The sequence below is a fragment of the Oratosquilla oratoria genome, chromosome 8 (genome assembly GCF_046742065.1).
Source record: "Oratosquilla oratoria isolate Oo_2021 chromosome 8, ASM4674206v1, whole genome shotgun sequence".
Taxonomy (NCBI): Eukaryota; Metazoa; Arthropoda; class Malacostraca; order Stomatopoda; family Squillidae; genus Oratosquilla; species Oratosquilla oratoria.
This window is the reverse complement of record NC_134784.1, coordinates 36,679,926-36,694,925: the sequence shown is the minus strand read 5'-3', so window position 1 is coordinate 36,694,925 and position 15,000 is coordinate 36,679,926. Positions and strand designations below refer to the sequence as shown.

At 41.9% G+C, this 15,000-nt stretch overlaps 2 protein-coding genes across 2 annotated transcripts in view; one reads left to right on the top strand and one right to left on the bottom strand.

Annotated features, from left to right (window-relative positions):
* The window catches only part of LOC143027348 (uncharacterized), a 9,536-nt gene extending 8,430 nt beyond the window's left edge, over positions 1 to 1,106 (top strand). Inside the window, exon 3 of the mRNA XM_076188625.1 lies at positions 1,045 to 1,106. Coding sequence (XP_076044740.1) covers positions 1,045 to 1,106 — 62 coding nt within the window. The remainder of the gene's footprint in view (positions 1 to 1,044) is intronic.
* LOC143027476 (uncharacterized) overlaps positions 1 to 15,000 on the bottom strand; it is a 343,655-nt gene that overhangs the window by 309,211 nt on the left and 19,444 nt on the right. The window lies entirely within an intron of this gene.

Genomic DNA, 15,000 nt, shown 5'->3' with positions numbered 1-15,000 from the left:
ATTCTTAAAGCTTCGAACTGAACTACATTGCACTGCCTCTGCAGGAAGTTTATTCCATTCATTAACTACATGGTTGGCGAAGTTATTTCTACCCACTTCCAAATTAAATCTACAGTATTTCCGGACAGTTTGAGACTATTGTTTCTTGTATGATTCTCATTCAGTGTGAAAATTTTGTCACTTTTGATGTTGTCAATTCCCTTTAGAATCTTAAAGACCTGTATCAAGTCACCTCTGAGTCGATTTTCGTATGATTTATTTTTTATATTTGGAATCAGTTTTGTGGCTCGCCGTTGTACTTTTTCCAGTCTGTCAATGTCTTTAATGAGATTCGGTGACCATACGGAAACAGCATATTCCAAATGTGGACTAACCGATTTATATAGCTTGTTAATGAGTGATGGACTTTTGAAGTCAAGATCGCGCAATCAGTCCTAGAATCTTATTTACTTTCTCAGAGGCTGAAATACACTGTTTGGATGATTTGAGATCGTTACTGATAATTACGCCGAGATCCTTTTCACTATCCACTTTTGTTAACGAATTTCCAAATAACTTGTAATCGTACTTACTGTTATTTTTACCTATGTGCATTACCTTGCATTTACTTGTGTTAAATTTCATTAGCCACTTTTCAGACCATTGCTGTAATCTATCTAAATCTTCTTGAATATCTAACTGGTTTAAGTGATCATTTGCCATTCCGCAGTTTTTTATCATCAGCAAATTTGAAACAGTAGATTTTAGTCCATGGTCTTTATCATTTATATATATACTATGAATAGAAGTGGTCCAAGAACGGAACCCTGAGGAACTCCACTTGTAACATTTTTCCATCCTGAAATTTTTCCATTTAAAACAACTCTCTGTTTTCGATCATTCAACCAATTACTAGTCCAACTTAATAACCTACCACTTATTCCGTGTGAAGCTAATTTAGTAAGTAGTCTTTCGTGGAAGACGGTATCAAAAGCTTTTGCAAAGTCTAGATATATTAAATCTATATTGTCTCTTTTGTCATAATTCGAGATAACTGTGTTGTAGAAATCTCTAATCCCCTGCCCTCGCCCTTGCCTCCCACATCACCCCAGCCTTGTACACACTGAATAGCCTTGGCGACATGACACATCTCTGACGGAGTCCCACCTTTACTTCAAACTACTCACTCTCTCCATTTCCAATTCTAACACAGGCTCTACTACTTTTGTAAAAACTCTTGACTGCTCTTAACAGCTTTCCTCCTATCCCATATATCTGGAATACCTACCACAGTGCCTTACTGTCTACCCTGTCATAAGCCTTTTCCAAATCCATAGTCACAAAAAATTCTTATCTTTTCTTGAAACTTTCTCATATATCTGCCTTACCACAAAAATCTGGTCCACGCAACTCCTACCTGTCCTAAACCCATACTGTTCCTCACCAATTAGCCCCTCTCTTACTCTCCTAATCCTCTCAATCAAAACCCTCCCATAAGCCTTTCCAACTACACTCAATAATCTGATCCCTCTGAAACTATTACACTTGCATTTATTTCCTTTTTCCTTGTAAAGCAGAACTATACAGGCACCCCTCAATCCTTCGGTACTCTACTTTCTTTTAGACACACATTTAACAACCTCAGTAGCCAGTCCACTATTACTGTGCCTTCCTTCTTCAGACACTCCACATGACACCCATCTAACCCCGGTGCCTTACCTGGTCTCATCATTTTAAAAACTACTTGCACCTCATCTTTTTTTATTTCTCCTCCATTTTTCTCACCAATCACTCATTTTCTTAGCACCTACCACTGCTACTACCACTTTCTCCCAATCCTCCTCCACATTTGGCAGCTCCCTAAAATACTCTGCCCACATTGGTTCTTCCTTGGTTGGCACTCAGAAACCATGTCTTGTAATATGTAGAGAGCGATCTTCTGGCTTCTGTTAATATATCTTCGATGGTTTCAAAACATTTATCCTGGATTGTCAGGGAAAGATCTTTTACATAGATGAATCTACGGAAGAGCTCTTTGGAATTTGAAACATTGTGGCACAGCTGTTGTACAGTGACAGCAGCCATGCGAGTGTCTGTTCACCAAAATGTTTAATCATTTTGGTAGCAATACCGTCTAGTACATATGTTTCACCGACCTTGCAGTGTCAATTTTTCTCTCAGTTCATCTACGGTGAATGGGAAAAAGGTCACCAACGCCAACGTTTAGGTTTCTCTTTCCATTTTTTTTTCTGTGGCCATGCTGTCTGTGTTTTAGCTTACCATTAAGTAGTAATTGTTTTGATCATTTGCTTTGACGTCACAGCAGCCATTTTCTGTTGAGGTTGACTGAGTTTAGCTTTCTAATGTTTTCTATGTTTCTTTGCTGTTATGGGTCATGTTCACTCCAAAGTGTCTCGTGCCAGCGTTCTTTCCGTGTTTCGCTGAGGGGAGTAAGCAGTTGGTCACTTACTTCAATTGTCTTATCAGCAAAGGGGTCTTCGTCAGACAGCTGCACATATTGGTCATAGAGGGCTTTGCTGGTTTTGTCGAGGCATGGAATGAAATTTTGTCTATATCCACGTGGAATGTATTTCTTAGCCATGTCTCATACGAGAGCTTGGAAGTTCATATAGCCTTGTGGTATTGGTTCATTGGTTACCACTCTGGAGTCCAAGTCGTCTGTAAACTTGGTACAATTTACCTTTCTGAAGTTGAACCTAGCCTACGGTTTGGTCTTATAAGGCCTCACTACCGGGATCACATTAATGTCTCAGGGTCGATGTTGGAACTTTGGCATTGGATCAGCTATTACCATTTGAAAGCTGGTACTGTAGCGAAATGAAACAGGTTAGATCGGGGCTATACCCTCTTCTCCAACGTGCACTTTGGAATGATGATGGTTTCTTAGGATCGTTATTTGAGTCATAACCCCAAATTATGTTGTGGTTATTAAAGTCACTATGATTATATGTGTTTTATCTAAAAGAGGGAGATTTTGTGGCTATTTGAAAGGAACTGGAGGTGGTTTGTACACTGAAGCCATGGTAAGACTCAGTTTGTGCTTGGAGTATTTCAACTCCTTCGTATGTATATTCTCCATAGTTCTTAATGTTATTTTTGTATTTTGCATAGCTTGCATTCCCATGTACTGGACCGTGGTATGTTACTAAATGCATCCTGGGGATTCTTGGGGACGCTGATATTTTGTGCGTCTCCTAGATGCATAGTATATCTGCACCCAGCTTAGAAAAAAAAAATTCTTTTTACAGGTGACATGCCTTTAGCATTAAAGATGATGTCATCTTCGGGGCTGAATGTTTATCCTTTTGCCACCGCCGAAGGTTATAGGGATGTTGCGTTTCGCAGCACTTGGTCTCAGTAACGGATAGGAGTGGCACCACGTGCAGATTTGCTGAACAACATTCTTGGAGGAAGAGGAGGAGAAGGAGGAGGAGGAGGAGGAGGAGGAGGGGGAGGTGGAGTAGGAAGAGGAATAGGAGGAGAAGAAGTAGGAAGCAGAGGAGGAGGAGGTAGGGGTGGGTGAGGAAGCAAAGAAGTAGAGGCGGAGGAAGAGGAGGCGTAAGAAGAAGCGGAGGAGGAGGCGGAGGAGGAGGCGGAAGAGGAGGTGGAAGAAGAATTGAAGGAGGAGGTGGAAGAGGAGCGGGGAGCAGCGGAGGCGGAGGAGAGTGTGTAAGGAACCTTAGGCAGGGAAGAGGCTAGGTGAGGGAAGGAGGGATGGTTTAGGCCGAAGAGAACAGTGTCAAGGACGAAAGGGGGGATGGGAAAGGAGGGAAGACCCAGTTGTGTAAGTGTTGCCGAGAGAACTTCCTGCACTCTGTGCTTGCTTTTGGACACGGGCATTGCAAAGTAGACAATGCCTAGAGCAAGCATGTGGGCACTCCTCGCTTGGTCGCAACTTACGTCCCCAGATGGGATGATTCCTCTTCCAGGTCCTGCCGATGTAAGAAGCGACCATGTTCGCGCTGGAGCTAATGGGGGACGTCTCGTCCTTTTGAGATCGTTTGGGCTTAGATCTCTGAGTCTGCGGTTCCTTGGGCGCAATTACAGGCTCTTGGAGTAGGGCCACGGTTGGAGAGTATGTCTTTATCTTTGCACCTGGGGGATTGGGAGCAGGAGTGGGATTAGAACTTGGAATAAGAGGTTTGGATTGGGTCTTGGGTTTTGGGATGGGGAGCGGAGTTAGGGTTGGGGAGGAGGGGGGGTTTGCATTGGTTGTTGGGTGGTCGGGTTGAGGTAGGATTGGGGAGGAAAGGTTTGGTTTGGGTGCTGATGGTTTGAGGATGAGATGAGGGATCAGAAGATTACTGGAAGGGAACATGTAGCGGGGCCGGGCTGCGTAACGGGCTGTAAAGACAGCAGTGTCTGCCGCATTCCTTCTGTCTGGGCAGGAGTCTGAGAGCGCACCGTTTTACCTTCCGAAGAAAAGACAGTTCAGCTCTTCAGCCTTGCAAGTTTCGTATCGAGGCCCATCAGAACTATACTCGAAATTCCTACCAAGTCTAACTGTATGGCAGCAGCGGGAATATATATGTATGTGTGTGTGTGCATTTACCTAGTTGTATTATACGGGAAGGGAAGTTATGCTCGTGGTGAAGCGTCTTTGTATCTCGCGACATCTATTTTGTGTGTGTGTGCGTATATATGTATATACATATATTATATATATATATACATATACATATATATATATATATGTATGCATATATATATATATATATATATATATATATATATATATATATATATATATATACAGACATGACAGAAGTTAATAGACACCAAGAAAAATGTATTTCTGCTCTTATTCAATGCTTAATGTTATTCAAATTTATCTAATATGATATATTTACCTAGAGTTATGTTTCAGATTACATACAAGATTAATCAAGCATACCACGAACCAAATGAGTAGTAGACCTATCTGAATTTCAGCGAAGTCGCATTGTGGGCCAGCATGAAGGTGGACTTAATCAACGCAAAATATTTGAAAATCTGTCAATACCCCATCCCTACTGTTAATAGAGTTATCGTAAAATTCACCAAAGAGGGCAATAAGGGCAACAAACCTCATTCAGGTCGTCCAGGGCCCTCAGAAAGAACCTTGCGTCTTGTTAAAAAAAAAAAAATGTCGAAGAGGGTCCATGTTGCAAGGCCTCTGACATAGCAACACAATCTGATGACAGTCCCAGAACAGCTGTCAGGTATATCCACAAGCTGGGATACTATGGCAGAGCTGCAAGAAGGAAACCACTCCCTCGTCCAGCCAATATCAAGCGCAGAAAGGATTGGGCTGTTGAGATGGTGGAGAGACATGTGGCCTTTTGTACCACTCTCATTTTCTCTAATGAGGCACGATTCGCATTATTTTCTGACAGTGGAAGACTGTGGGTCTGGAGGCTCTGTAGTCAAGAGCTTGACCTTAAAAGACTGCAGCCAACAGTGAAACATGACATTTCAATAATGGTGTGGGGTGCAATTTGGAGTGATGCCCGATCAGAGCTTGTGGAGTGTCAAGGAAACATCAATTCAGGCAAATATATTTCTATATTAAAGGAAGGACTCATTCTAATATTCTCCAGAGGTAGAATGAGTAAAAATGTCTTCATATTTAAGGAAGATGGAGCTCCTTGTCACACTGTTCAAGTAACACAAAATTGATTGAGCCAAAATGGGATCAGAAAACTTCCATAGCCATGTCAGTCCCCCCGGATATGAACCTTACTGAACACCTCTGGGAAGAAAAGGAAGCCGTCTTCAAAGCCCGAGCTCTTAGGATTGCTAAGAAATTCCTCAAGATAATATTCGTGAACTAATTACTAGCATGCCTAAAAGGGTCCTTGCATTAAAAAAACAAAGGGGATATCAACCAAGTATTAGTTATTCAGTGTGACCATTTATAAGCACTTTAATTGTATCAATTGCTTGTTTGATAACTTAAACGATTTCTCTTGGTGTCTATGCAATTCTGCCATGTCTATGTATATATAAATATATATATATATATATATATATATATATATATATATATATATGTATGTATGTATATATATATACTGTATATACATATATTTATGTATATATGTGTGTATATATATGTATATAGGTATATATATATACACCAAGGGCTTTTTGTCCCATTTATAAGGGAAGTAGTTAAGTCAGAGGCACGTACTCCTTCCCACCCATTTCACTCCCATCCACCACCCTTTCCATCCCTCCCGTATCAGCTCCTCATGGATGATGGGCCATCCCTGCATTCACCTACTGCCCTGGGTCAAACGCAATCCAGTAAGACACAGTACATCCACAGCAAGGCCGCTTCACTTAATCGACGACCCCCTCCCTCTCTGCCCCCTTATGCAGAAAAAGAGAAGACGGAGAGAAATCCCTTCGGGCTGCGTCAAAATACCATTTGCACATAAGCACCCCCTGCTCTCCCATCCCTCCCTTCCTTGCATAACAGTACCATCCATACACAGTCATCCTCCACTCACCCCTATCTCCTGCCTACTCCATTCCTTGCTCAACAGGCATTCCCTTCTTGCTCAACACCCCCTTCACTCCATCTATTCACCTTATCCTCGGTCGTCCCTCAAGTTCACTCTGTCTACCTCTGCCTTCCACACCTATTTTACTAATCTTTCTTCACTCATTCTTTCCATGTGTCTAAAACATCCCAATAATCTCTCATCAGACCTAACTGTCACCTCCTTTTCCACTCCCGCTCTCCTCCTCACCTCCAAGTTTCTCACTCTATCCAGCCTAATAACCCCTACTAGACTTCTCAGTCATTTCATTTCAAAAACATTTAAAAATTTCTCTGGTTCTCTTAAATATCAAGTCTCTGCCACATACAGTAACGTCGGCACAATCATCCCTTCATACAATCTCCTCTTTGTATACATTTCCAGTTGTTTATTTCTCATAACACTTTTTAATCCCCTAAAGCATTTATTTGCTTCTCTCAATCTACAATTTACCTCCACTTCCATTCCCCCCTTTCCTACCACATGCAACTCCAAATATCTAAAGCTATTCACTTCCTCCAGCCTCTAGTTTTAGACTTGCTTCCAACTCACTGTCTTCCTCTCCCCTTGTACACTTCATCACCTTGGTTTTATCTATATTTGCCTTGAACTCTCTCCTATCGCATACTTTTCCAAACTCTGTCATTAATTCCCTAAATCCCTCCTTTGATCCTGCCACAAGCGCAGTGTCATCAGCAAACAACAACTGGGTCACCTCCTCTTTTTCTCATTTTTTTTTTTTTTTTTTTTTTTTTTTTTACAATCTCCAGTCCCTTGCCCATTACTCTCGCCTTACCTCCCGCACCATTCCAGCCATGTTTACAATGAACAGCCATGGCGACATGACATCCTTCACACAGTCCCACTTTTACCTCAAACCTCTCACTCTTTCCATTTCTAATTCTAACACAGGCTCTACTACTCTTGTAAAAACTCTTTACTGACCTTAACAGCTTTCTCCCAATCCCATATATCTGCAAAACCTCCCACAGTGCTTTCCTGTCTACCCTGTCATAAACCTTTTCCAAACTCATGAAGGTCACAAAATATATCCTTACCTTTTCCCAAAGCTTACATATCTGCCTTAAAAATCTGATACACGCAACCTCTACCTTTCCTAAACCCAAACTGTTCCTCACTAATTGCCTCCTCTGTCCCTCTCCTAATCTTCTCAAAACCCTCCCATAAGCCTTCCTAACTACACTCAACAAACCGATCCCTCTGAAAATACAATCACATTTGTTCCCCCTTTCTCTTGTAAAGCTGAACTATACAGGAACTCCTCCAGTCCTCTAGAACTGTACTTTATCTTAGATACATATTAAATAACTTCACCAGCCAATCCACTATTACTGTACCTCTTCTTCAGATACTCCGCATAACACCCATCTAATCCAGGAGCCTTACCTGTCCCCATCACTTTGAAAACTACTTGCACCTCATCTTTTCTTATTTCTCCTCCATTTTCCTCTCACATCACGTTATTTTCTTAGCGCCTCCCAACTCTCGTGGGCGGGGAGTTGGGTGTGTGTGTGCGTGTAAGGTCACAGCATTACCCATAGATCGTTCATATACTGCATAAGTTCTGAGCTCTCTTCCGGGAGGGTAATAGCTGTCGATCACGAGTCCAACACGTGGTCCAAGACCATGGTGAATCACACACACACACACACACACACACACACACACACACACACACACACACACACACACACACACACACACACACACACACACACACACACACACACACACACACACACACACACACACACACACACACACACACACACACACCCACGCACACACACACACACACACACACACACACACTCAATACACACACACACACACACACACACACACACACACACGCACAGACACACCGACAGACACACACACACACACACACACACACACACACACGCACAGACAGACAGACAGACACACACACACACACACACACACACACACACACACACACACACACACACACACACACACACACACATACATACACACACGCACACACACACACGCACGCACGCACATAGACACACAAACACATGTTTACATAAATACACACGTATATTTTCACGAAACCATCCATTCTTTGCTACCTCCTTATACGCTACTTCTACTCTTTTTATATTCTTTACTGAGCTCCAGCACTCTTTATATGTAAATAAATCCGGTTGATTTGGGTGTTAGTGAGCTGCTACTATTTTCTTCGGGTTATCATGAACCAATACTTCATGAAAAGAGTGTAGATGGTTATAACGTTTGATTTAAAATCTCCGTTACTCATGTCATGTTCGCGATCTCCTCGCACGAACAAGGCAGTAGTTTGGGGTTTGGGGCACAAAGAGAGGGACATCATCTACAAAATTCAAGGAGTCAGCGGCTATTGATGTTTCTTTGGAAGAGTGTTTATGGATGGGTGTCAAGATGATGCACGTTTCTCCCATTCTCTCTATTTTTCGTTTCTCTCTCTCTCTCTCTCTCTCTCTCTCTCTCTCTCTCTCTCTCTCTCTCTCTCTCTCTCTCTCTCTCTCTCTCTCTTTGGAGTCTTTTCTATATGCCTGTGCACCAACAATACATTGAGGGTGTATCTATTTTCTATAATTAACGGTATTCTAATATTAAAAAAAAAAACATTTTCTTCCTTAATGTATCCAAATTCCGGATTTTTTTGTATTTATTTTTCGAATTGGTATTTTCTATATCAGCTAGGATTTAATTTATTTTCGAGGGGATGGGGATATTTTTTATGACTTTTTTGTATTTAATTTCCAACTTTAGGAATTTATTCAAAGTTGTCTTGGTCTTCGTGAGATATTAGTTTTCAAGAAAGTTGTGTCCTCTAGACCCAAGTGAATGTAACTTCTTACTTCAACGTGAAAACTGTAAATCAGACCGTGAAAACCAATTTCATAAAAGGGGAAAACCATGGACAGATATACTGACAAGTAGACACATTCATATATAAATATGCCTGATACTCTATTGGAATGTGCACCAGTAGTGTGACCTCCAACAAAAAATGTAATCTATAAACAATCTCATGAATGATTAGTAGGGTGGTGAGTTTAAACGCCAAGAATCCGTTGAAGTTTTATTGCTGACGTTTCGTCCAACTAGGACTTCTTCAGAGTGTGTACATGTAAGACATTGACAACTTATATATTCATACAGCTCACCCCGTACCTCCCCGAAAGCGAGATAACAACAACATTGACCGGGGAGGAACGGGGTGAGCTGTGTGAATATATAAGTCGTCAATGTCTTATATGTGTAAACTCTGAAGAAGTCTTAGTTGGACGAAACGTCAGTAAACTTCAACGGGTTCTTGGCGTTTAAACTCACCACCCTACCGCTCATTCTGTCTTCACACCTCAATCTCATGAATATTTAAAGAGTAGCATCCAAATTGATTCTCACCCTTGGAGATAAAACATACTGAGACTTACTAAATGATTTGACCTACTATCAAAATACAACAAAGATTACTTGATACTAGTTTATTCCAATGAAAAATGAAATAGAATAAAAAAGACAGACGGTATACAAAACAATCTAAAAAAAGTCCATATGTTGAAGGGTCACACACGCACGCACGCACGCACACACACACACACACACAAGCACGCACGCACGCACACACACACACACACACACACACACACACACACACACACACACACGCACGCACGCACATACACACACACACACACACACACGCACGCACGCACACACACACACACACACACACACACGCACACACACATACACAAACACACAAGACTCGTGGCGCAGTTGGTAGAGTTCCCGGATGCCACTACGGCAGTCTGGGCTCGAATCCCGACCAGGGCTGAAATAATTTCAGTATCGTTACGCTACGGGTTGTTACTCCAACTCTCATGGGCGGGGAGTTGGGTGTGTGTGTGGGTGTAAGGTCACAGCATTACCCATAGATCGGTCATATATGAGCTCTGAGCTCTCTTCCGGGAGGGAAATAGCTGTCGATTACGAGTCCAACACGTGATCCAAAGACTATTGTGGTGAATACATACACACATTCCTACCTTTCGTGTGATAAGGCGCTTTTTAGCAGCCTGTTGACCTCACCCCATTACTCTTAAGGTACAACACTTAACTTACATTGCAGTGAAAAAATTGTAGTTCACCAATCTACCGGGACAGACCTAAAAATTACTCGTAGTTTAGTGATACAGCGCCTGAAAGATTGAATCTTTTTCGCAATCGTGGTCGACAAGGTGGCAGACGAATTGTTTACACAGTGGCAGTGATCACGTGTAGAAAAAAGAAAACAAAATATATTGAGCCAATATAGTGTAATATATGTAAAGTCTCACGTATTTAGTACAACCTTCCTTTTCTTCTCCTGTCCAACTTTACATCACTGACCGACAAGATGGAGGTTGAGGCAGTGCACATTATAGGTGGTGACTTAATGGCAATAACAGAGACGTGGCAAATTGTCCCCAAATTGTGTAACATTGAAAACTTTGTACTATTTCACCATCTAAGGGCAAATCGCAGTGGTGGGGAAGTAGCGTTGTTTTGTCGCGCTGACCTGAGTCCGGCTTACCTCAGTGCTGGTATTCCCGAGGGAGTCGACACCTTATGGGTGAGATTAAATCTCTGTATTCATCCCCACGACGTCGGATTTTTAATCGTGTGCGTAGTGTATCACCCTCCATGCACCCCTACCGCCCACCTAATCAATCACATCATTGAGGCCGTCGACACCCTAAGAATAAGATTTCCTGGCAGCCTGTTTACTCATCACTACAGTCCACCCTGGGCAAATTTAAGACGTGGACTGAGGACAACAAAGTGACAATTAAGCACAATAAGATCGTGGTGGTGCACCTTTTTACGTCCCCACAATTAGGTTCGTGCCCAACCGTCACTTGGCGCCCATCCCCTCCAAGTGACCCAGTCCACTAAGCAGTTCAATGTAACGGTGGATGACCAGCTGAACTGTTCCAGCAACACATCAACAACGCAGTCAGGACAGCCTCATACAAACTGTACATGTTGCACTTACTCAGGTTACTGGGGTTGACAGCTACGCGGCGTCTACACCATCTCTATATTTCCCACCTTGTGTAATCACCTTCGACCCTGAATACGCCCAACCCTGAATCTCTGAAGGGTGTCCGTGAGCCATTGGGAGGCAATGAAGAAGTTTGGAGAAAATCTGATCGTTCACCCTTGTCACCGACGCTTCCTCCCACCCGACGCTCCCCTACCACGCCACGCTATCAGGCATAACAATAAAATTGTGCCCATCAGAGTGTCGAGGACTGGCCACTACAAGGACAGCGCCATTTCATCCATAGTGCACATTATTAACTCAGTTTATTGTAGTCCTAGAATTAACCCAAACTGTACATTATCAGTGTATCAATAGATCACTATTAATAACTAAATAAACCGATTATTATTATTTACATTATTATTGTTATTACACACACACACATATATATGTGTGTATATATATATTATACATATACATATATATATATATATATATATATATATATATATATATATATATATACTCACGTGTACACACATACACACACACGCACACACGCGCATACACTCACACACATACATAAACGCGTACACACGCACACACGCTCACAGACACACAGACACACACATATACTCACGGGTACACACATACACACACATATACTCACGGGTACACACATACACACACATATACTCACGGGTACACACATACACACACATATACTCACGGGTACACACATACACACACATATACTCACGGGTACACACATACACACACATGCATACACACACGCATACACTCACACACATACATAAACACGTACACACACACACACACACACACACACACACACACACACACACACACACACACACACACACATACTCGCATACTCACGCATAGACACATACACACGCACGCGCGCACACGCATTCACAGAATGCTGGATATATGGAATAATTTAGATGAAGAAACAGTGTGTGCAAATGCTATTCACGATTTTAAGAATAAACTTGATGCTGAAAGATACAAAGACGGGTCACCACGAGCATAGCTCCCTTCCCGTATAATACAACTAGGTAAATACAACTACTAAGTATTTCAGCGGCTTTGACCCATCGTTTTCGCTCATATTTCCGAAATAATCATTCACATCAGCATGGTATATTAGCACAGCCTAATTCACACCCGGCCATAATTTTTGACGTTATAGTGTATTCACAAGTGTATTTAATTACGATGTTTACTCTTGATATTGTGTGTGTCGTAGCCGACACCCGTGAAGTAAATCGAACAAGTGAAGTTGGGATACACGAGGTAGTTTGTGATGACGTCACGACTTCACCTGTTCGATTTACTTCACGGGTGTCGGCTACGACACACTTAATATCAAGAGTAAACGCCGTAATTAAATACACTTGTAAATGCACTCTAACGTCAAAAATTATGACCGGGTGTGAATTAGGCTGTGCTAATATATCATATCGATGTGAATGGTTATTTCGGAAATATGAGCGAAAAACGATGGGTCAAAGCCGCTGAAATACTTAGTAGGTAAATCCATATACAGTATATAAACACGTACACACGCACACACACACACACAAGTAACGACGATGAGAATGAATATGTAATGATAAAGAACACCGATGTCTCCTTTATTCTTATGTTCTTATGTTATGTTCAAATATGGGAAACAAAATGGCGTCGCCTGGTGTGAAAAAATCGCGCTGTAGCCAAGGAGGATCAGAAAATGACGTCAAATCGCGCAAACGAAAATACATACATTTAAAATGCATTTTGAAATTGTGCAGACTACCATTTAAGCAGTGATTTGTTATAGAAATACTAAACTTGGATTCAAGCTTCTTCCCATGGGACTGCCGTCGAGCGGGTATTGTACAGTATATTGTATACTGAATAAGGCTCATTGGTAGAAATAATGAGAAATCAAGTTTGCAAATATAACTGTAAATAGTTGAAATGAGTTTTCTTCAGGAAGAAATGGCTGCCCTATGTAAAGAACCATCTTAGCCACTTTTTGATGTGAATAAAGAAGCATCAGGAAGATCAGTCATGTGCTAATCCTTTTCCGATTTGATTGGTAAACATTTTATTCCTGATCTTTGGTACTAGAGAAACGTGTTTTTTTCTGCGCAGGTTTTGTTGCGTATGCATCTGCCGAGTATTCGCTACTTCTTATGCAAAACATGGTCAACACGGATGAGTCGAATTGTACAAATATTGGGAAGGTAATGCATATGGAATCCAGAATGGAATCTATCCAAGGACGTATTCACCCTTGGGTTTCACTGAGCCTGAGGACCTTCTCGACTGAGGGCGATTTCAATCGAGGACGTTCTCGACTGAGGGCGATTTCGATGGAGGACGTTCTCGCTCGCTGGTAACCACCACAGTACCCATAAATCGGCCCTTGTATGAGCTCTGAGCTCTCATCCAGGAGGGTAATAGTTGTTAATCACGAATCCAACACGTGGTCCAAGACCATGTTGAATCACACACACACACACACACACACACACACACACACACACACACACACACACACACACACACACACACACACACACACACACACACACACACACACACACACACACACACACACACACACACACACACACACACACACACACACACACACACACACACACACACACACACACACACACACACGTAAACACTCACACCAATACAGACACGCACATATTTTTTCGTACCACAGGCACATGCACGCACGCACACACACACACACACACACACACACACACACACACACACACACACACACACACACACACACACACACACACACACACACAAGCACTTACACACATACACGCACGCACACACATACACACACACACACACACACACACACACACACACACACAAACACAAACACATACACACAAACATATACACACAAACACACACATACACAAACACACACACACACACACGCACACACACACACATATATATATATATATACACACACACATACAAACACATACACACACACACACACACACACACACACACACACACACACACACACACATACAGGATTTCTATACTTGCATATATTCATTAAAGTCTGTCAATGTATAGACTGCTCACAACAGTATTTAAACCCAATTGTCCTGTCGTAAGAGATGTTACCCAAAATTATCTCAGTATCACATACATCTAAAATGACACAGGTGTAAGAGGCACCATCAACCTCGTATTTATTTATTTATTTATTTATTTTTTTTTTTGGTACCCAACCTGAAGCAGTTCACCTTTGGGGCGACTTTTACGAATGAGTGTTGTCACATCTATCGTGGCTGACTTCCACGTTGTATTTGGGTCTGGCAGCTGTGCAAGAAATGTAGGAAA